At 44.7% G+C, this 23,969-nt stretch overlaps 1 protein-coding gene across 1 annotated transcript in view; it reads left to right on the forward strand.

Annotated features, from left to right (window-relative positions):
- The window catches only part of BRDT (bromodomain testis associated), a 296,166-nt gene that overhangs the window by 270,556 nt on the left and 1,641 nt on the right, over positions 1–23,969 (forward strand). Inside the window, 2 exon segments of the mRNA XM_030206522.1 lie at positions 2,177–2,397; positions 21,247–21,415. Coding sequence (XP_030062382.1) covers positions 2,177–2,397; positions 21,247–21,415 — 390 coding nt within the window.

Genomic DNA, 23,969 nt, shown 5'->3' on the forward strand with positions numbered 1-23,969 from the left:
AGCATGCTGTCCTAATACTGATGTCATAACCTAACTGGCACCCGCAGCCTCTCCACTCTACTCACAAAATTTCTGAATTCAAGCCTCTCAGGTAAATTGTGTCCAATTGATGTATCCATCCCTGTTCCTTAATATTGAGTTAACTTATCAGCGTCCCCTCCCTTCCACCCCAATTCAATTTTGTCTATAACCCTCCACCTTAAATCAGAAGTAGTGTGAGCTTTTTTCTACCCAATGGGCCACTAACAGAGCGGTCATAATTTTACAATTAATCTTTGATTTATGTTCATTTAATCAATATTTTATAGGTCTGCTAGATCTACCTATATATAGCGGTTCACAGGAACATAATATTGCATATACAACAAATTTAGATTCACATGTGGTGACATCAGATAAAATGTGCTAGATTTTTTAGATGTTCGGTTATATAGACAAGGAGATCATATAGGCAACACCATTTATAGGAAAGATATTGCATGCAACACTTTTCTTCTTTATGGAAGTTTTCATCCATATCAATTGAAAAAAGCCTCCCTATAAGCCAGTTCTTAAGAATACGGAGGATTTGTTCCACAGATATGGAATTTGAGAGACATGCTGTAGAACTAATCAGCAGATTTCAAGAACATGGTTATCCTAAATCAGAACTAATCAGCAGATTTCAGGAACATGGTTATCCTAGATCTATAATTAAACAAGCATATCTCAGAGCTAAATTTGCTCAGCAGGAAGCACTTTTAAGTTATCAAGATACATCATGATTGTCTAAATTAGTGGCAGTAGTGCCCTAGACATTCCATATTAATTCAAAAAGGCAACCTGGACTAAGAACGCTGTCCTAATACTGACGTAGTACAGTGTTTCTTTTCAAACATTGAGAAGTGGTGACCCTGCACCCCTGCTTTAAAGATCGCCTTCTAATAGTATATCAAAAAGCTAGAACAGTGGGGGAAACCCTTTTCTATAAGAGGATTAATTACCCAGATATTACTGTGTCCAATTGATGTATTCATCGCTGTTCCTTAATATTAAGTAATTTATCGGTGTCCCCTCCTGAATTACTTTGGAAGCTGAAGCATATTGGGCCCCTTTTTCAACTGATTTTTTTCAGATTACTTTGTCCAGTCTCTTGTTTTCACGCAATTTGATTATAGTAATTCTATCTATGCAGGGTGTAAAGAATATATCTTAAGGAAAATGCAGACTGCCCAAAATACTGTGGCTAGACTTGTCATGTATTTGAGAGGGCTACTCCTTTGCTGATACATTTGCATTAGCTTCCCATTGGGGCCAGGATTGTATCAAAATCTGTGCACTCATATTTCAGATTTTGTATGGTATTGCCCCTGACTATATGTTGCCCCGTGTTACTTTGCCTTCTTGCAATTAAATCTTTGGTGCAAGATATTCCCTGTGACTTCATTTTTCTGCCTTTAAGAAAGTAGTTTATAAATGTATATATTCAGCTACTTTTTCATACCAAGGTACTATATGGTTGAATTTGATGCCGAAAAATGTAAGATCCCAACATGATTATTTGTTTTCTTATAAGTTGTTGAAATCTTTTCTATTCAAAAAATTTCTGTCAATTGATTCTGGTGCCTAATCTCCCCCTTCCATGCTCCCCATTAAGCTTTATTATTGAATTTTGTTATATATTTATGATTCTTTCCTTATTGATATGTGTGGGTTTATGTATTTTGTTTCATATTTTGTAATGTAAAATGCTCCCAGGTTAACAATCATCTGAAAATAGGCAGCCAGGTATAGTTGCCAAAAAAGTGTTTTTCAGGCAAGATTAGGCAAAGGACTTAGTGCCTAATTTACAAGTTGTTCTAACGATTCCTATGTGGTAAATGAGAGGAAACCCATTCAATTCCTGTGGGCTTCCTCATTTGCCGTGGGAATCACTAGCACAACTATGTACAAGAAGCCCTTAACCAGCTGGTGAGCTAATTTCAGCCATCTAAACCTGAACACTAAGTTTGTGGAGCTAAATCTAGCTGGCTAGATGTCAGAAATTTTTCAGCTGACTGATTTGGGTGCATGACCCATTTTGAAAATGTAGCCCTGGTTGACTTGCAGAAGGTGAATAGTTTTAATTTCTTATAAGTTAAAAAAAAATGTATTACCTAGTTATGAATTTACTTTAATTTTTTTTTCTTTTCTTTAGGACATAAAGATCAAGAATGCTTCCTCTTGGGCAAGCCTAGGTAAAGTGATTACTACTATTCCATCTACTATAAAATCATCTAATGACAGCTTTCAACAATTTAGAAAAGCTGCAATAGAAAAAGAAGAACGAGAAAAGGCTTTTAAAGCTCAGGAAATAAAGAGGCTACAAACAGAGCAAGCTGACCAAGAACCGCAAATCCTCCATCAGGAAAAACAAAGGTTTGTAATGCCACATAATCTTTTAAAGATGTAATGGAAAGGGCTCTCATTCCCTGATTTCCAGCCATTCTAGTTTCATCCTTCTGAAAGTAAGACTATTTCAAAATTTGAGAAAACTGCTGCCGTGGTCAAAAGCAACAAGAAGTTAAACACTGATGGTCGGTGAGTCTGCCAAGTGCAGACAATAAAAAAAAAAAGTTTGGTAGTAAGCCAGTAGAGGCATGGAGGGGTGAAAATAGAAGTTAGAAGGGCTCCCAACCCTCCTAATCTAAACTGCTACTTATCATGGATTTAACCTTAAGAGTTCTCAGACAGTGAGTTTGGAAGCGTTTCCCAATTGACTATCTTGCCACTTTTACCCAAGGAACCCATCCTTTATGGCATCTTGCATGAATCACTAGGACTGAGAGACGAGCCATTTAGGAGACAACAAAATAGCCAATAAGAGCACGCCTGCCTCGCCCTCGCCTAGTTCCAGATGGGTGGCTGAGATTACAGCAGAAATTCAGGCAGCACTGGCGCACACAGTGGGGAAACAAATTGCAATTGATAGTTGATAAATTAGATACCATAGAGCAGAGATTCACAACTCTTTCAGCTGATCTTCAGGTGGTGCCACACCAAGTTGGGGAGGTTGAGGACACGATGCAAATATTGGAGCATGATAAACCTCAGGTGGCAGGGAAGCTACAGAACCTAGAAGATAAATTGGATGAATTGGAAAACAGAGTGAGGAGGAACATCCTTCGTTTAGTGGGGCTGCCTGAGACTGTGGCAAATTGGGATTTGCGTATTTTTCTGGAAAAGTGGCTAATAGAGTCTTTACAACTTCCTTCAGAAACAGGGCCTCTGCGGATAGAGAGAGCCCATCGTCTTGGCAGATTTGTTTTGGTTTCAGTGCTTTTGGAAAATCAACCTATATTGTTGTGCAATGTTTATGCTCTCAATTCTTTTGACAAATCTTTTTACCAACAGCTTTTTCATCATATAAATGCTTTTGGGACATTCTCCTCTTAATGGGGGGTGATTTTAATGATATGGTGAATCCTAATCTGGATAGGTCCCATCCGACGGGGAGAGTACTTTCTAGAACATCAAGGGGAGTAAATATGATGTGTTCCTTACTGGATTTGTGGTGAATGTATGGCGAACTTTGCATCCATTGGATAGTGATTACATTCATATGTCCTGTGCCCATTCTACTCTGTCCCGGATCGATTATCTGCTCTTCTAAAGGAGTCTCCTGTCCTCGGTGGTAGGAACATAAATTGGGCCATTTATGATATCTGGCTGTGCATGGATGGCAGTGGATTTGTCATTGGGTTCTTCTGGTGGTGGTAGAAGACAGTGGAGATTTCCCCCTTCACAGGGATGGAAAATGTTTGCCTTTTTTGCTTTCTATATGGAAACTATATGCTGATAGTAAAAGGGAACATCTAGCTGATTCCCTCTTATTTTAGGAAACAGCAAAGGTGGTGCTCTGCAGGGAGATCATTTCTTATACAAGTTTTAAGAAGAAAATGTATCATAGGGAGGTACACCTTGAACGACAAGTGAACCTACTGTGTAGGTACAGGAGACATCTCTCTGTTCATCTTAAAGAACAGTTGTTGGAGGGTCACAGACATTGAATGAGCTTCTCCATCAGAATGCACAGAAATCTATTGGGTATTATAAGCACAAGCTATATTGATTTGCTAATAAAAGTAGTAGTTTAGTGGTTAAAATGGTTCAGCTGCATACGGGCCTTAACAAGATTGCTACCTTGAAGAATTCCTGGTGGGAGCTATTACATAGCGATAGGGGTTATTCTCCGAGGACAAGCAGGCTGCTTGTTCTCACTGATGGGTGACGTCCACGGCAGCCCCTCCAATCGGAAACTTCACTAGCAAAGTCCTTTGCTAGCCCTCGCGCGCCCGCGCGCACCGCGCATGCGCGGCCGTCTTCCCGCCCGAAACCGGCTCGAGCCGGCCAGTCTTCTTTTGTCCGCACTCGGTACGGTCGTGTTTTCGCCGTGTCGAGCCCCGGAAAGTCGACCTCGCGCGTCCAATTTGTTTGAACGTGTTTTTTTCCTTCGGGAAAGCTTTGTCCTTGTCGGGAAGTGCTCCGCAAACCCCCCGCCGGGTTTCGTGTAAATCCTCCCCGTACTTCCAGCTTTTTTGCCCCGGTAAGTTTTCTTTCGTCGTCGGGGTAGGCCTTTTTTCGGCCTCGGTCGAGATTTTTTCTCCCTCTAAATTTGGTGCTTCGAATTTCGCCATTTCGGCTTTTGATTTCGCCGGCGTGATTTTTCCGCCCATGACATCGAAGCCTTCCAGCGGCTTCAAGAAGTGCACCCAGTGCGCCCGGGTTATCTCGCTCACTGATCGACACTCGTCGTGTCTTCAGTGTCTGGGGGCCGAGCACCGCCCTCAGAACTGCAGTCTGTGTTCCCTGCTTCAAAGGCGGACTCAGGTAGCGAGACTAGCCCAGTGGAACGTGTTGTTCTCGGGCTCTTCGTCGGCATCGGCACCGGGATCTTCGAGTGCATCGACGTCGTCAGCGTCCAGACCATCTTTCTCGGCCGCCCCTGCATCGAGTGCATCGAGGCATCGGGCCTCTGCATCGGCGCCGAGACATCGGATAGCTGCATCGACGTCGGTGGTACCAGGACCTCGTCTGCTGATGTCGTCGGACGGTGGTGCATCGGGTGGAGTGCAGGTGAGGGCTGTCCATTCCCCTGCTGGTGGCGGTGAGCCCTCGGGTGGGTCTCCGCCTACCCTGAGGGCTCCTGCGGTACAGCCCCCCCGAGATCGACCTTCTTCAGTCTCGGCCCCGAGGAAGCGACGGGTGGATTCGACGTCCTCCTCGTCGGTGCCGGGGAGCTCCGGTGACATGCTTCGGAAGAAATCGAAGAAGCATCGACACCGGTCTCCTCCCCGTGTCGGCACCGAGAGCTCTGGGTCGCCGAGGGATTCGGCACCCAGCAGGCATCGGCACCGAGAGGACCGCTCACCCTCTGTTCAGGAGGTGTCGATGCGCTCCGCTCTGGACAGCCCGGAACAGCCTCCACGCCCGGAACAGGTACTGACGTCGACGCCTGCATCGACCTCTCAGCCTTTCTCTACAGCCGCTCTAAACGAGAGCCTCCGGGCCGTTCTCCCAGAGATTCTGGGAGAGCTGTTGCGCCCTACCCCTCCGGTACCGGCGGTGCTTGCGCCACCGGTACCGTCGAGCGTGGCGCCGGCTGGCCCATCGCCCAGGTTGAGGTCCCCGACGTCGGTACCGCGTGCGGTACCGACCGCGGCCACCTCCCAGGAAGGCTCCCCGACTACGTCGGCGGAGGGAGCTTCGCCGATGCGGGCGAGGGAGTCTACCTCTCGACGCCCCCATCGTGGACAGGGTTCCACGGAGTCGAGCAGGGCGAGGTTGCAGACACAGGTCCGTGAACTTGTGTCTGACACCGAGGGTGAGGCCTCGTGGGAGGAAGAGGAAGATCCCAGATATTTCTCTGACGAGGAGTCTGGGGGTCTTCCGTCTGATCCCACTCCCTCTCCTGAGAGACAGCTTTCTCCTCCCGAGAGTCTGTCTTTTGCCTCCTTTGTCCGGGAGATGTCTACGGCCATCCCCTTCCCGGTGGTTGTGGAGGACGAGCCCAGGGCTGAAATGTTTGAGCTCCTGGACTATCCTTCTCCACCTAAGGAAGCGTCCACTGTTCCCTTGCACCATGTCCTGAAGAAGACATTGCTTGCGAACTGGACCAAACCATTAACTAATCCCCACATTCCCAAGAAGATCGAGTCCCAGTACCGGATCCATGGGGACCCAGAGCTGATGCGCACTCAGTTGCCTCATGACTCTGGAGTTGTGGATTTGGCCCTAAAGAAGGCTAAGAGTTCTAGGGAACATGCTTCGGCGCCCCCGGGCAAGGACGCTAGAACCTTAGACTCCTTTGGGAGGAAGGCCTACCATTCCTCTATGCTCGTGTCCAAGATCCAGTCTTACCAGCTCTACACGAGCATACACATGCGGAATAATGTGCGGCAGTTGGCGGGCTTGGTTGATGCTCTTCCCCCTGAGCAAGCCAAGCCTTTTCAGGAGGTGGTCAGGCAGCTGAAGGCGTGCAGAAAATTCCTGGCCAGAGGAGTTTATGACACTTTTGATGTTGCGTCCAGGGCCGCTGCTCAAGGTGTGGTGATGCGCAGGCTCTCATGGCTGCGTGCCGCCGACCTGGAGAATAGAGTCCAGCAGCGGATTACGGACTTGCCTTGCCGGGCGGATAACATTTTTGGCGAAAAAGTCGAGCAGGTGGTAGAGTCTCTCCACCAGCGGGACACCGCATTCGACAAGTTCGCCCGCCGGCAGCCTTCAGCTTCTACCTCTACAGGTAGACGATTTTTCGGGGGAAGGAAGACTGTTCCCTATACTTCTGGCAAGCGTAGGTACAATCCTCCTTCCCGACAGCCTGCGGCCCAGGCTAAGCCCCAGCGCGCTCGCTCTCGTCAGCAGCGTGCGAATCAGCAAGGCCCCGCGGCTCCCCAGCAAAAGCAAGGGGCGAGCTTTTGACTGGCTCCAGCAGAGCATAGCCGACATCCAAGTGTCAGTGCCGGGCGACCTGCCTGTCGGAGGGAGGTTGAAAGCTTTTCACCAAAGGTGGCCTCTTATAACCTCCGATCAGTGGGTTCTCCAAATAGTCCGGCAAGGATACACCCTCAATTTGGCCTCTCAACCTCCAAATTGTCCACCGGGAGCTCAGTCCTACAGCTTCCAGCACAAGCAGGTACTTGCAGAGGAACTCTCCGCCCTTCTCAGCGCCAATGCGGTCGAGCCCGTGCCATCCGGGCAAGAAGGGCTGGGGTTCTATTCCAGGTACTTCCTTGTGGAAAAGAAAACAGGGGGGATGCGTCCCATCCTAGACCTAAGGGCCCTGAACAAATATCTCGTAAAAGAAAAGTTCAGGATGCTTTCCCTGGGCACCCTTCTCCCCATGATTCAGCAAAACGATTGGCTATGCTCTCTGGACTTGAAGGATGCCTACACACACATCCCGATACTGCCAGCTCACAGACAGTATCTGCGATTTCAGCTGGGCGCACGCCACTTCCAGTACTGTGTGCTACCCTTTGGGCTCGCCTCTGCGCCCAGGGTGTTCACAAAGTGCCTAGCTGTGGTAGCAGCGGCGCTTCGCAGGCTGGGGGTGCACGTGTTCCCATATCTCGACGATTGGCTGGTGAAGAACACATCCGAGGCAGGAGCCCTGCAGTCCATGCAGATGACTATTCGCCTCCTGGAGCTACTGGGGTTTGTGATAAATTACCCAAAGTCCCATCTTCTCCCAGTGCAGAAACTCGAATTCATCGGAGCCCTGCTGGATTCTCGGACGGCTCGCGCCTATCTCCCAGAGGCGAGGGCCAACAACTTGTTGTCCCTCGTCTCGCGGGTGCGAGCGTCCCAGCAGATCACAGCTCGGCAGATGTTGAGATTGCTGGGCCACATGGCTTCCACAGTTCATGTGACTCCCATGGCCCGCCTTCACATGAGATCTGCTCAATGGACCCTAGCCTCCCAGTGGTATCAGGCCGCCGGGGGTCTAGAAGACGTGATCCACCTGTCCACGAGATTTCTCGAATCCCTGTATTGGTGGACGATTTGCTCCAATTTGACTCTGGGACGTCCCTTCCAAATTCCTCAGCCTCAAAAAGTGCTGACCACGGATGCGTCTCTCCTGGGATGGGGAGCTCATGTCGATGGGCTTCACACCCAAGGAAGGTGGTCCCTCCAAGAAAGCGATCTACAGATCAATCTTCTGGAGTTGCGAGCGATCTGGAACGCTCTGAAGGCTTTCAGAGATCGGCTGTCCCACCAAATTATCCAAATTCAGACAGACAATCAGGTTGCCATGTACTATGTCAACAAGCAGGGGGGCACCGGATCTCGCCCCCTGTGTCAGGAAGCCGTCAGCATGTGGCTTTGGGCTCGCCGTCAAGGCATGGTGCTCCAAGCCACATATCTGGCAGGCGTAAACAACAGTCTGGCCGACAGGTTGAGCAGGATTATGCAACCTCACGAGTGGTCGCTCAATTCCCGTGTGGTGCGACAGATCTTCCAGGTGTGGGGCACCCCCCTGGTGGATCTCTTCGCATCTCAGGTGAACCACAAGGTCCCTCAGTTCTGTTCCAGGCTTCAGGCCCACGGCAGACTGGCGTCGGATGCCTTCCTCCTGGATTGGGGGGAAGGTCTGCTGTATGCTTATCCTCCCATTCCTCTGGTGGGGAAGACTTTGTTGAAACTCAAGCAAGACCGAGGCACCATGATTCTGATTGCTCCCTTTTGGCCGCGTCAGATCTGGTTCCCTCTTCTTCTGGAGTTATCCTCCGAAGAACCGTGGAGATTGGAGTGTTTTCCGACCCTCATCACGCAGGACGAAGGGGCTCTTCTGCATCCCAACCTCCAGTCCCTGGCTCTCACGGCCTGGATGTTGAGGGCGTAGACTTTGCCTCTTTGGGTCTGCCAGAGGGTGTCTCCCGCATCTTGCTTGCTTCCAGGAAAGACTCCACTAAGAGAAGTTACTTCTTTCATTGGAGGAGGTTTGCCGTCTGGTGTGACAGCAAGGCCCTAGATCCTCGCTCTTGTCCTACACAGACCCTGCTTGAATACCTTCTCCACTTGTCTGAGTCTGGTCTGAAGACCAACTCCGTAAGGGTTCACCTTAGTGCAATCAGTGCATACCATTACCAAGTGGAAGGTAAGCCGATCTCAGGACAGCCTTTAGTTGTTCGCTTCATGAGAGGTTTGCTTTTGTCAAAGCCCCCTGTCAAGCCTCCTACAGTGTCATGGGATCTCAATGTCGTTCTCACCCAGCTGATGAAACCTCCTTTCGAGCCACTGAATTCCTGCCATCCGAAGTACTTGACCTGGAAGGTCATTTTCTTGGTGGCAGTTACCTCGGCTCGTAGAGTCAGTGAGCTTCAGGCCCTGGTAGCCCAGGCCCCTTACACCAAATTTCATCACAACAGAGTAGTCCTCCGCACTCACCCTAAGTTTCTGCCAAAGGTTGTGTCGGAGTTCCATCTGAACCAGTCAATTGTCTTGCCAACATTCTTTCCCCGTCCTCATTCCTGCCCTGCTGAACGTCAGCTGCACACATTGGACTGCAAGAGAGCATTGGCCTTCTATCTGGAGCGGACACAGCCCCACAGACAGTCCGCCCAATTGTTTGTTTCTTTTGATCCCAACAAGAGGGGAGTGGCTGTAGGGAAACGCACCATATCCAATTGGCTAGCAGATTGCATTTCCTTCACTTACGCCCAGGCTGGGCTGGCTCTTGAGGGTCATGTCACGGCTCATAATGTTAGAGCCATGGCAGCGTCGGTAGCCCACTTGAAGTCAGCCACCATGGAGGAAATTTGCAAAGCTGCGACGTGGTCATCTGTCCACACATTCACATCTCATTACTGCCTGCAGCAGGATACCCGACGTGACAGTCGGTTCGGGCAGTCAGTTCTTCAGAACCTGTTTGGGCTTTAGGATCCAACTCCACCCCCCGAGGGCCCTGTTTGTTCTGTTCCAGGCTACACTCTCAGTTAGTTGGTAAATTTTTTAGGTCAATCTCAGTTATGTCCTCGCCGTTGCGAGGCCCAATTGACCAATGTTGTTGTTTTGAGTGAGCCTGGGGGCTAGGGATACCCCATCAGTGAGAACAAGCAGCCTGCTTGTCCTCGGAGAAAGCGAATGCTACATACCTGTAGAAGGTATTCTCCGAGGACAGCAGGCTGATTGTTCTCACAAACCCGCCCGCCTCCCCTTTGGAGTTGTGTCTTCCCTTGAAGTGTATTGTCTTGCTACATACTGGACTGGCCGGCTCGAGCCGGTTTCGGGCGGGAAGACGGCCGCGCATGCGCGGTGCGCGCGGGCGCGCGAGGGCTAGCAAAGGACTTTGCTAGTGAAGTTTCCGATTGGAGGGGCTGCCGTGGACGTCACCCATCAGTGAGAACAATCAGCCTGCTGTCCTCGGAGAATACCTTCTACAGGTATGTAGCATTCGCTTTAATGCTATTTTGAAAGATTTTTCTGGCAACCTGTATTCCACCATGGGGGACTCCCTTCTGGATAGCGAAATGTATTTGTCCAGTCTGGATCTGCCATGGCTGCCGGATTCTGATGCAGCAATGCTTAATATGCCAATTCAGGTAGAGAAGGTAGAGTGGACTATACAGAAGAGCCTGTTGGGGAAAGCGCTGAGGCCATATGGGTGGTGCAGTGAATTTTATAAACTCTTGAGGGAGGAGATTAGCCCCATCTTGACATCCATTTTTAAGAACACTGTTCTTCAGGGATCTCTGCCTCCATGTCTTAATTTGGCTTAGATTGTGCTATTCTTGAAGCCTGGAAGGGCGTTGGATAGACTGGAGTCTTATAGACCAATATCTTTATTGCCCTACGAGGCCACGTTTTGGCCAAGATCCTGGCTAATAGGTAGGCCTGGGTCTTGCCCACTGTGTTGGCAGAACCACAGGCAGGTTTTATGTGTTGGTACATGATTTCTAAAAACATGGCAGATAATGGCTGCCCTGGAGTCGGTGCAGTCTTGGGGGACCCCCGCTCTGCTCATCAGCTTTGATGCTGAAAAAGCTTTTGACAGAGTAGAGTGGGGGTTTCTATTTGGGTCCTTGAAAGCCTGTGGCTTGGATGGTTTCTTTTCTAGTGCTGTCAAAGCATTATATGCAGCTCCATGAGCCCGGGTTTGTGCTAATGGCATCTTGTCTGATCCATTTGATATTGGTAGGGTTACACAACAGGGATGCCCGTTGTCGCCACTTTTATTTGTACTAACTCTTGATCCTCTGATTCGAGAGATCCTTTGTAACCCAGAGACGTGGGAAGCGACAGTTGGTGCCAGGGTCTTTAAATTGGTGGTCTTTGCTGAAGATTTATTGGTGTTCCCTTCTCAGCCTCATTCTTCCCTTCCTGCTCTGCTGGAAAGTTTTAAAGAGCACGATGATTTCTCAGGGTTCTGTCTCAATCTCGAGTTCAGCTTTCCTGTGCAGAGGCTGGGGACCTTCTTTTTGTTGCACTGGGCGGAGGACTCTTTTCATAAGTACATAAGTATTGCCATACTGGGACAGACCAAAGGTCCATCAAGCCCAGCATCCTGTTTCCAACAGTGGCCAATCCAGGACATAAATATCTGGCAATATCCCAAAAAAGTACAAAACATTTTATACTGCTTTTCCCAGAAATAGTGGATTTTCCCCAAGTTTATTTAATAATGGTCTATGGACATTTAATTTAGGAAGCTGTCCAAACCTTTTTAAAACTCCGCTAAGCTAACTGCCTTTACCACATTCTCTGGCAACGAATTCCAGAGTTTAATTACACATTGAGTGAAGAAACATTTTCTCCGATTCGTTTTAAATTTACTACATTGTAGCTTCATCGCATGCCCCCTAGTCCTAGTATTTTTGGAAAGCGTAAACAGACGCTTCACATCTACCCGTTCAACTCCACTCATTATTTTATAGACCTCTATCATATCTCCTCTCAGCCGCCTTTTCTCCAAGCTGAAGAGCCCTAGCCGCTTTAGCCTTTCCTCATAGGGAAGTCGTCCCATCCCCTTATCGTTTTCATGGCCCTTCTCTGCACTTTTTCTAATTCCACTATATCTTTTTTGAGATGCAGCGACCAGAATTGAACACAATATTCAAGGTGCGGTCGCATCATGGAGCGATACAAAGGCATTATAACATCCTCATTTTAACTATGTATGTTACTATTCCTTTCCTAATAATACCTACCATTCTATCCTACCATTCTATTTGCTTTCCTAGCCGCAGCAGCACACTGAGCAGAACGTTTCAACGTATCATCAATGTCGACACCTATCTGGAAGTGCATTTAACTGTGGATCCTGGTCGGCTGTACCGTTTAAATGTTGATAGGATGCTTTGAAGCACACAGGAACAGTTGAATCATTGGAGAATGATGCCCCTGTCCTTGATAGGTTGCATTAATTTGTATTGTATGTTTTTTCCCCCACTATGGTTATAAATGCTACAGTCCTTGCCCCTTCATTTGCTGCGCAAAGATCTTAAGGCCTTGCAAAGGTTTCTTGCGCAGTTCTGTTGGGGGGGGGGGGGGAGAAACCCAAAATGTGTTGGAATTACATGATTGGCTCTTGGAAACAGGCGGGCTTGGGCATCCCTGATTTGAAGCGATATAATCAAGCATGTCTTCTGAGACACTTAAGAGACTGGCACCTGAGCTTAGGCAATTTGACGGATTTGTCATTGGAAAGGGCCTATTTCTCTCCTTGGCATCTGAATTATCTCCTTCACGTGGAGCTGGGCCGCTTACCTTCTTGGATTCATAGGAGCTCGTGGGCATTGTGGAGGAACTGCTGCCTCAGTGGAATCAAGTAGCTGCTAGTAGCATTTTGCTTCCTATAGTGGGTAATGCAGAGTTTTTCCTTGGAATGGAAAGTGGAGTATTTAGCGGTAGAAAGCTCAGGGCGTCTTTCTTCTGGAATATCTCGTAAAAGAGAATGAGACTTTCCTCACTTTTCCTGATTTGCAACAATGATGTAGTGCTACTTTGGCAGATCGCTTTGCCTATTTGCAGCTGTTGCATTATATCTCTTCACACAACGATACAATACATAGTCATCTATTGTTGCCATTCAGCCCTGCAGTTTTGGTTAGTTGTTGTCACTGGTTTTGAATACCCATTGTTGCACCACTAGCTTTTCCCGTTCCGTTTTTGTTTGTAACATTTGTTGTTCCACCTTAGCACCATTTGTTAGCCTTTGTTTGCCTTTGTTTCTCTTAGGGTATGTAGATAGTGCGCCTTTCTTCCCGCAGTGTTTCCGCCATTTTTTCATCATTTTTAATGCATAATTCTTTCACTTTAGTGGCGACTATGCTTACTAGTCAGATACCACTCACAGTATTTATTATTGGACCTCTAGCACAGTAGTCATAAGACAATCCGGTGACTTTTATATAGAAAGCTCTGTAAACATCTGGTAAGCATATGTTTTTAACCAACGGCCATGCCACCATTTTCTTCTTTTTTTTCTCTCATGCAGCATTTTAGCTGTGTTTTTACCTTTTCTCTCTCTCTCTCTCTCTCTCTCTCTCTCTTTTTTTTTTTTAAACCAGATATTAGTTCATGGGTATATGTCTGTTTTACATTTGTTTTGAAATTTTTTAGGGTGTATTTATCCCTCCCAATATAGTGATCCACCCACCAATACCTAGGAAGAAATAAATCACCCAAGGTTGCAGCAGTTTGCTCTTTATTAGATACCTTATTTCTTATCAAGTATTTGTACAATTAGCAGATCAGTGATATCTCATTGGGAATACAAAGTATTGCTACACAAAATTACTTCTATATCTGAGACTCCAAAGAATATACAAGCAACATGTACAATCAATTGCTTATGGGAATACAGTACCACAGCTACACATAGGTGTTCTCTGTGTCTGAGTTTATAATGCTTTATTTTATGTTTTCACCCTCACCACAAATTACCAGCTAAAGCCACTTTACAGATATAAAAGACTCAAGGGTACTTATGAGAAAGCAATAGGATTACTTACCAATTCAGATACAATAGGATTACTTCCCAATTGATTGGTTTATCATGGGAGAGCAGCCCTGCTTGCATAAAGGTGCTGGCTGTGACTGTCTCACTCCAAAGAAATAGGAAGTACTATCACTTATATACGCTCATTAACATAACAGATCATTCTAACAATCCCATTTATTGGATATATGCTAATGTAATGGTTAACACTGATTGGCTATGGTAATGAGTTGATTAGTATTTACTGGAAAAGCTTAATAACAGACTAGCTTTTACTGGAAGACTAACCAGCTTATTTTCGAAGGAGATCGCTGGCCATCTTCCAACACAAATCAGGAGATGGCCGGCCATCTCCTGAAGCCGGCGAAATCAGTATAATGGAAAGCCAATTTTGGCCGGCTCCAACTGCTTTCCGTTGCAGAGCCGGCCAAAGTTAAAGGGGGCATTTCGGAAGGGTATGTGAGGCAGGATGGAGGCGTTAAGACATGGCCGGCTTCAGCTGATAATGGAAAAAAGAAGGCTGGTTCTGAGGAGCATTTCGCCAGCTTCACTTGGTCCATTCTTTTTTAGGACCAAGTCTCAAAAAAGTGCCCCAATTGACCAGATGACCACTGGAGGGAATCGGGGATGACCTCCCCTTACTCCCCCAGTGGTCACCAACCCCCTCCCACCCAAATACAAAAAATAAAACTTTTTTGCCAGCCTCTATGCCGGCCTGAAATGTCATACCCAGCTCCCTGACAGAAGTATGCAGGTCCCTGGAGCAGTTTTTAGTGGATGCAGAGCACTTCAGGCAGGTGAACCCAGGCCCATCCCCCCTACCTTTTACACTTGTGGTGGTAAATGGGAGCCCTCTAACCCCCCCAACCCACTGTACCCACATGTAGGTGCCCCCCTTCACCCATAAGGGCTATGGTAATGGTGAAGAGTTGTGGGGAGTGGGTTTTGGGGGGATTTGGGGGGCTCAGCACCCAAGGTAAGGGAGCTATGCACCTGGGAGCTATTTTTATTTTTTAGACGTGCCCCCTGGGATGCTCGGTTGGTGTCCTGGCATGTCAGGAGGACTGGTGCACTACAAATGCTGGCTCCTCCCATGACCACATGCCTTGGATTTGGCTGGGTTTGAGATGACCGGCCTCAGTTTCCATTAGCGGCGAAAACCGATGCCGGCCATCTCAAACCCGGCCATCTCTGACATTTGGCCAGCCCCAACCGTATTATCGAAACAAAAGATGGCCAGCCATCTTTTTTGATATTACGGTTCAGGACCGCCTTTTGCGGCGCTGGCCATATAGATGGCCGGTGCCGTTCGATTATGCCCCTCTAAGTCATCTTCCTGAGGAGTTATCTTGTTCTGTTTTTCACCAAAACATCTGTGACCACCATGTTGCTAAACGATGTTACTCTGTTTTTCCACCTACACCCATTCCTCTTTCTGCTGCATGAATGTCACAACAGCAGGGCCAGTCTTAGGCAGAGGCGACCAAGGCAGCCGCATAGGGCCCCGCGCTTAAGGGGGCCACACTTTTAAGGGGGCCCTGCGCAGCGCGCCTCAACTCTGCCTCTCCGACCGACCCCTGCTCGGTCTGCATCATGATTTGATCTCGCTCAGCCGCTCCGCTTCCGCCACCGGTCCGGTGCCCACCCACCGCTGAGCCCGCTGTCAGCTCCTGCCTCCCCGGACCCTGACAGTTGCAGCGACGGCCCCGACAGACAGTAGGAGCGACGGCCCGGCCCTGACAGACAGTTGCAGGCTTGCAGCGACGGCCCCGGCCCCCGACAGTCAGAATTGCAGCGATGGCTCACCCCAGCTTTTCACTTCCCGCTCAATGTCCCGCCTTCCTTCTGATGAGGTATTTCCTGTTTCCGCGAGGTCAGGCGGGAGTCACTGAGCGGGAAGGGAAAACTGGAGCCTGGTTGGAGGTGAGCCATCGCCATCGCTGGTGCCTGGTGCGAGTCGACAAAATAAAATAAAGTGAAGTGGAGCTGCTCAGCTGGAGCAAGTTTGTGCCACTGCCTCCTGCACTGCCATTCAAAGGCAAGCCAGGTATGATGATTATTAGCTTTTCTATAAGGTGGATAATAAAACCATGGAACCAAGATAATATGCTACCAGACAGTGATACCTAATTCATTTAACCTAAATAATAAAATCCTGTGGTCGACTAAATTGAACGCATGGGATAGATTGCATTGTATAACAATCGCATTTTGACCTAGACTTAATAAAGATTTACCCTGTGCAACTATTTTCTGTACTATAATTTTTCCAGATCAAGCAATTTAACAATATACCCTGCCATTATTTTCACCAATAAGGGAATAGATGCAATTGGACAGTAATTAGCAATTTTTCCTTGGGGTTTTTAGGAGTAGGAGTTAAAACAATAATAGTAATGTGATGGAAAAACTCCGTTAGTTAAACAGTTGTGTAGCCATACTGTTAATCTAGAAACCATAGTCCCATTCATGTTGTTCATAATATATGTAGAACAGCTATCCAGGCTACAGCTCTTCTTGATAAATCTAGTATCCTTCATATTCATGGGCAAAACGCCCTCCCAAAAAGTCAGTTGGTAGGTATATCACATAATACTTACGACATCTCAAAATCCATGTCATGGTCTGCAGTTCCATTTACACAAACCTGGAGCTAGGGTGGGTGGGGGCGGGGCTAGGATGGGCCCCACCAAATTGGTCTGCATAGGGCCCCGCACTTGCTAAGACCGGCCCTGCACAACAGATCATGAGTTCTGCAGTCACACTTGAAGTTCAGGTTAAGGTCATGGGCCTGTAAGATTTTTGTAAGATTTTTTTCTCATTTTAGATCATGATCCAAAGTCTCAGGCCTTGAATCAAAGCTCATAGCTGTAATAATAATAGACAGTTTTTACCAACGGCCACTTATATGCAGCACTCAAGCCATATTTTTATCTTTCCCATTTTTTTATCATATATTAGCTTATGTTTATATGGCTGTTATTTTTAACCAGATATAAGATTATGGTTGTATGTCTGTCTTTTCTCCTTATGCTTAAATATTGTAAGTGAGATGGCACTTAGACCAATATGGTGCGGCACATTTCCACATGCATTTTTGGCTAACTCTGACCAATATTTTACATCACCCCTGCAGATCTAAAAGGTTTGACATATTTTCATATGTGAGATTTGACTCACTCTGTTAAGTAAATTTTTTTTATCCTCTATATATAATTTTGTCTCATTTCCTCTTTGGCAACATTTGCACATTAATATGTATTTTTGTTTGTCTTACTCCGTATATATATCCATACATACATATGTATTTTGTTTGTCTCACCATAAGTTGATATCCTATTTTTTGATTATAGATGAGTGAAGAATATCCACATACCCATCTGTACAACTAGTACCATCCATACTTTTATCCATAAACACAGGAAGGTACAAAATATTTTCAGTCTTTCATCCCTTCTTTTGATTTCATCTTTCTTTCTTTCTTAAACCGATTTTTGGCGAAATGTGGATCTATATGTAGAAATATATATATGATTTGTGATTTTTTTCATTCATTTACATGTTTATTTTGATAATATTTATTGTAAATATATAATTTTACTGTGTCACTGTACATTTCATTTTATGGTTACAATGTATCTTTTATCCTTTTCTTGATATATTTGTTTTATGGATATCCATAAGATTGGAGACCTTCACTGAAACATCTGCGAGTGTCCAATAGGTTCTGTTCCCGTCCGCGGATCTCGAACGTACCTAAATCTGCACTACCCAAGCTGCAAAGGACTCAAATACAAATCAACTTACGCATCCAGTTTCTCCTACATAAGCACACAACTGTGGAACGCATTACCAAAAGCATGGAAAACTACGTACGACCACATAAATGTCCGGGAAAAAAATAAAAACTAACCTGTTTAAAAAGGCATACCCTATCAATCCAACATAAATGCCTGATCTCTGCAACACAACAAAACTAAAGTACATAATGGACATAACACAACTCTTCCGTTGTACGATTCCCTAATGTGGCTGTGCCACATGAGCCTTACCTGACCACAATATCACTTTGTATTTGTTTACACCAGAGTCTGCAAACGCCTCTCCGGTACTATTTAAGCCACATTGAGCCTATAAATAGGTGGGAAAATGTGGGATACAAATGTAACAAATAAATTATGGCCTTTTTTATATATATATAATTTTTTCTTATGTAATTTTTGATAGTTTTTTTATGTATAGACTCCTGAGGCAGGCCATTGGGTCGAAACACGGCTGTGTTGACCATAGCACTGTTGTTGTCGATCAATAAATCTTCTAGACCATAGACAGCATCATCGTTTTTATTGAGTCACCTTCACTGGTCAACCTGTGACACTTTATCTCTTCCCTACCTAGAGGAAGTCTATCCTTTGGATTCGGGCAACAACTGAGAGGTCTCCTGGAGGGTGATGCCTTGGGCCAATTCTCTGTATCTTGATTTTTTGGGGAATTATCTAAGGGCAGACATTTGAAGAATTTTCGGAAGGTGGGGGAGCTCTGGGAAAGAGACTCAGGTTGAGCTATTCATTCTTGTTTTGCAGATGCTATTCGGGCAACTCCTCACCTGGTTCATGGTGCTGATTTACAGGAATGCCATTTTCATACTATTCATAGGGTTTGTTTCTCGCAACATCCTTATCCAGGGCGAGGTACAATATACACACATAAAAATACATAAAACATATTGCACAAAATAAAACAGCAAAATCCATGAGCAGAATATTCAAACAGCATAAGCAAAGAAAGACAGACAAAGCAAATGTCAGCAAACGGATCTCATGCTTCAGTCCAGCTGGCAAGCGGTTCCATTCAAAAGACCCAGCAATCGAAAAGGGCCCTTTCCTTGTCACTTCTAAATGAAATTGACTCACAGCAGGTACAATTCAGTTTCCAGCATTCATTGATCACAACTGTCTTAACGGAACATAACACTTAATAGTATTCTTCAAATACACAGTAGTATCATAAAATGTGATGGACCAACATCAACAATTTAAATTTCACCCTAAATGTTACTGGCAGCCAGTGCAGCTGCTTTAAGTGAGCTGAAACATGATCAGTTTTAAGCATGCCAAACACAAAGCGTACCGCTTAATTCTGCACAATTTGCAATGAATGGATTCAAGTTGTAGATAACCCCAGATACACAATATTACAGTAATCTAGGGCAGTTAACTCCATAGCCGCCTCTACTCTCACAAAATCCATCTCTGAAAGCAGACAATGCAATCTACTTAAAAGATGCAATTTAAAGGATGAAATTCGAATCAGGTGCTAAATCTGCGGTATGATTGTTGGGAAGAAGGTCAGTGGGTAGTGTGAGTGTTTAGTTTGGGGTCTTAAAAGTTGAAAACATATAGCATGGGGAATAATTCATAGATTAATTCCAATCCAGTTTTATCTATGGCTTTGTGTGATTTGTTAATGAGTATCGAACATAAGTCCTAATTAATTCATTAGTATTACTGGGATGTTTATCTGTTGGTGTGTTTATTGTGTCATCATTGAATTCCAGTGTATAAATAATACTTTTTGCTTTTTGTTATTAGCCATATATTGATAGTAGATGTACCATCCTCCTAAGGGACAACTGTTTTGAAAAGTTCTTGTTTTGTTTTCTTTTGCTTGCTATGAAAATATATATCTAGATATAGATATAAATATATATATCACCAAACAAACTGAATGCATGCTGATGAATTCACATTTCTACTTCTTATCACCTTAGGCAAATACTATTGCTTAAAAAAATACTTCTCAAAATGTCTCCTCTGGGGACATACCACACAGGGAAAACCATTCTCCTTCCTCAAAAGATAAAAAGTCTGGAATTGTATAAACATTTCACAGAAAACTCCTGCAGGAGTACTTGGGATGCATCAGTTCCTCAAAAACAGAACTGAACTTCTAGGAGTTTAGTCGACTTGCACCTATTGGACTAGATTCTATATATCCCACCTAAAGCATCAGCGCCAAAACAAAACACCAAAGCGTATTCTATAAAGGACACCTTAATTTAGGCGTACTTTATAGAATGAGCCTAAATTTCTGCACAGTTTATAGAATACGCTGAGTCCCCATCCACGCGAAAATTCAGTCATCTGCAGTTACACCAAGTAAAATTTTATGTAAATCCCGATGCCTAAATTCTATAACTACACACACAGATTTTAGAAACACCCACAACCCACCCATTCCATGGCCATGCTCCCTTTTCAGCTATGCAATGTAGAATTTACATGCATCACATTATAGAATATGCTTACAATTCTGCACCTAAATTGTAATTAATGCAAATTAGTGTCACTAATTGCTTGTTGGCAATTATCAGTGATGATTAGCTTGTTGACTAATTAAGTTGCACGTGCAAATACAGAATAAGACTGTATTTCTGTACGCAACTTGTCGCACTATATAGAATCCAGGGGATATGTCTAACACACCACCTGAGGGGGGGTGCTCTAGAGTTAACTCTATTCTGTTCATCATATTCTCCCTTTGATTCTCCCCTCCATCTGAGACTAGCAGGCCATGAAGAGATGTAGATCCCTGCCACTTCCAGCTGCTAGAGCCCTTATCCTTTCTGGCAAAAAAAACGTCTGCACACTCTTCCAGACCCCTAATTATAGGACATCAAATGGTTCCCTGCAAAACCCCTAGTAGGCTACACCCACTGCCCAGAGATGGACAGGCAGCTACATCCTTTATTGCATTTATTTATTTATTAGGCTTTATTTACCACCTTTCTGACGGAATTCACTCAAGGCGGTGTACAGTAAGAATAGATCAAACATGAGCAATAGGCAATTACAGCAATAAAAATATTCAAATAACAATACAAAGTATGGCATGGTATACTGCTTACAATGTCAACACAATAGGTAATAGAACATTTTGATTTATAGTGAAGGGTAAAGCGAAGATGGAACATATAGATAGGTAAGGGAGTAAGAAGAGTTAGAAAGTAAGGTGACTGATTTAAAGTAAGTTGTACATGAGGTCAGAGAGATGGTTAAATATTTACCATACTTAAAAGGTCACATTTGGAGCAGGGAATCCAGAATCTTCCTAATTTTACATATAGAGGGATTATTCCTGAGGTCCTGCTACATTTGTATAAAATAAAGCTTTTGAAATCTTAAACCTAAAATCAATTAAACAATGATTCTTATAGGATTAATTTACTAATTCAGCTACAGTGAATAGACTATTTTTGTAAAGAAAAAAATGGAAATTCTTTACAGAGCCCATGGAGAAGATGACAAAGAAGCAACTTCAGAATTCATTACAATAAAGACTCAAGAACAAGAGTCACAAAATGGAGAAGAGATCAAAGAAAAATGCATACAAGAGGTACAGCAGGATCGTGATTTGGCTAGAAAGAGAGAGCAAGAGCGCCGCAGGAGAGAGGCAGTAAGTAATTTACATCTTCAGTTATAAGCGGTCTCCAGATTTGTCCATTGAGAGGGCGCATCTGAGTGGCACAAATAAGATTATTCAGTAATTCTAAATTAGACAAATGGCCAGTTTCACATGTGAGTAGGATCTGTTCTTGATAGTCTGTATGGCCCAGATTCTATATATAGCGACTAAAGTTGCACATGCAAATTTGGCAGTGCAGCTAAATTGTGCATGCGACTTTATTGATTAATAAGCCAAATGACACTGATAATTGGCCAATAACAAGCAATTATCAGCACTAATTGGCACTAATTAGAATTTACGCACACAACTTTCTAAGCATATTCTGTAAAGTTGTGCACGTAAATTCTAATGCACAGAATTCAAAAGGGAACATGGCCATGGGAGGGGCATGGGTGGTTTGTGGGTGTTCCTATAAATTATGCACATGGTTATAGAATATGCCTGATCTGCACATAAGTTAGGCACAGACATTTACACCAGGTTTTAGTTGCCGTAAATGTGCCTAAATTTTAGTCATGGGGATGGGCACTATGCGTATTCTTTAAACCACACGTAACTTTAGGTAAGGTTTATAGAATAGTTCTAAGCGTGTTTTTTTCAGCACCATATATATAATCTGGTCCTAGATGTCTAATTATGAATGCAAATTTGGATTGATTTTGTGTGTGTGGTTTTTATTTCATAATTTTTCACCCCATGGTAGTCTCCACAGGTTTCCCTTGCCATCTTATCTCCCTAAAATGCATGCCTGTGCAGCTCAAATAACCATCAAAAGCCTCAATATTGGAGGGGCACCTTTGGTGCTTCTTATTGGTCAGCACAGACTTCCAGAGTAATGACAGATATCTTCCTTCCCTCTTGGATTAAGTACAGCACCTCCAGGGTGTATCCTGTCCTGACCAGCCTCCATGGATTGAGGACCCTAACATGCATTGCAGAGTCATCAGAGCAAGTCTGCTGTTACTAAGATAATTGAATAAAATAAATGTTGAAGTTTTAACTGGATTGCACAAACATAATTATTTTTAGCTTTCCATTTGCTACTTTTGACTTTTTCAGTTATATGGATGGTATATTGAAATGTTTGAATTTTGTGATTGTGCAGTTCAGATAGGACATTTGATCTTTTTTTTTTTTTTTTTACTTTTGTGACCTGTATGGCAAATGATACATGGTTAAATATTTAAATCAAAGAGGAGTGTTTGGCCATTGTCTCTTTCTCCTATTTTATGAGCAAATTACTATTCCTTTGTTTTGAGAAGATGGGTGATTGCATTGTTGCAAGTTAAGTTTTGTTCTACTCATATAGGCTAGGAACTCACGAGTCCTTTTACAAAGCCACGGTAAAAAGAGGCCTGTGGGAGTGTTTTTTGGCACTCGCTGGGCCACTTTTTACTGCAGCTGGGATAAAATCCATTTTTTTAATTGGCCGGGAAATGGGCGTGCCCAAAAATTAAAACTAGTGCATGCCTATGTACAGCCTGAGCCATTGCCACCAATCATTGACCTAGCAGTAAGGGCTCACACGCTACCCATACAGTAACCATGCAGTGTGCGCCAACATGGCTGCACTGCCGATTACCACCGGGAACGTCCCCCATGGTAGAAAATAGAAAAATGTTTTGTACCACGGGATTTGGCACACACCAAACTTAGAATTACCACCGGGCACCGTGCGTTAGCCCTCCTGTGGCTTTGTAAAAGGGCTCCTTAATTGTTTTTCAAAGCTGAGCTTGTCTCCCAATTCACACGTTTGGCAGATGTTTTTGAGCAGTTGGCATTTAGATATATTCAATATGCATTCTCTTTAGTATTACATGGTTGTTACATTGTATTTATGGCAGCTGAGGTTTATGTACTTTCCCTAAGAACCAAAGATATGTGCCCTAGGGATATTACTATTATAATAATCCTTTGATGATGGGAAGTTAAGATGTAAATCAAGATAATGTACAGGCACAGTTTGGGTGTTGTCAACAATGGCTATAGATGTAAATGAGCCTGTTAAACTACAAATAAAAAAAGAACAATCTGCAACAATATACACTTGAGTGAAAAGTCAATGCCACCGTTTATTTTAATAAATTATCTTAGTAACAGCAGACTTGCTTTGCTGACTCTGCAATCCATGTTAAGGTCCTCAGTCTGTTGAGAATGGTCAGGACTGGACACACCCTGGAAGCTGTCATTACTCTGGCAGTCTCTGCTGACCAAAGAGCAGCGCCGAAGGTGCCCCTTCTGTATTGGGGCCTGTGAGGGTTATTTGGAGTGCTTCAATATTGTGTTTTCAATTGCTATAGAAAGGCAGGTTACCTGGAGTCTGGCAGACAGTGCCTGGCCCTCACTATTGAAACAGCACCCCGACTGATAGGGGTGTAGGTGGAGGACTCCCGTACAGCTTAGAGGAAACAATGCTGCCCAGGCATGCCATTTAGGGAGATAAGATGGCAAGGGAAGCCTGTAGAAGTTACTTGGGGGATGAAAAATAATGAAAAGAAAAACAAACAAGCACACATAATCCAAACTTGCATCTATAATTAGA

This window comes from Microcaecilia unicolor, chromosome 6, assembly GCF_901765095.1.
Source record: "Microcaecilia unicolor chromosome 6, aMicUni1.1, whole genome shotgun sequence".
NCBI lineage: Eukaryota > Metazoa > Chordata > Amphibia > Gymnophiona > Siphonopidae > Microcaecilia > Microcaecilia unicolor.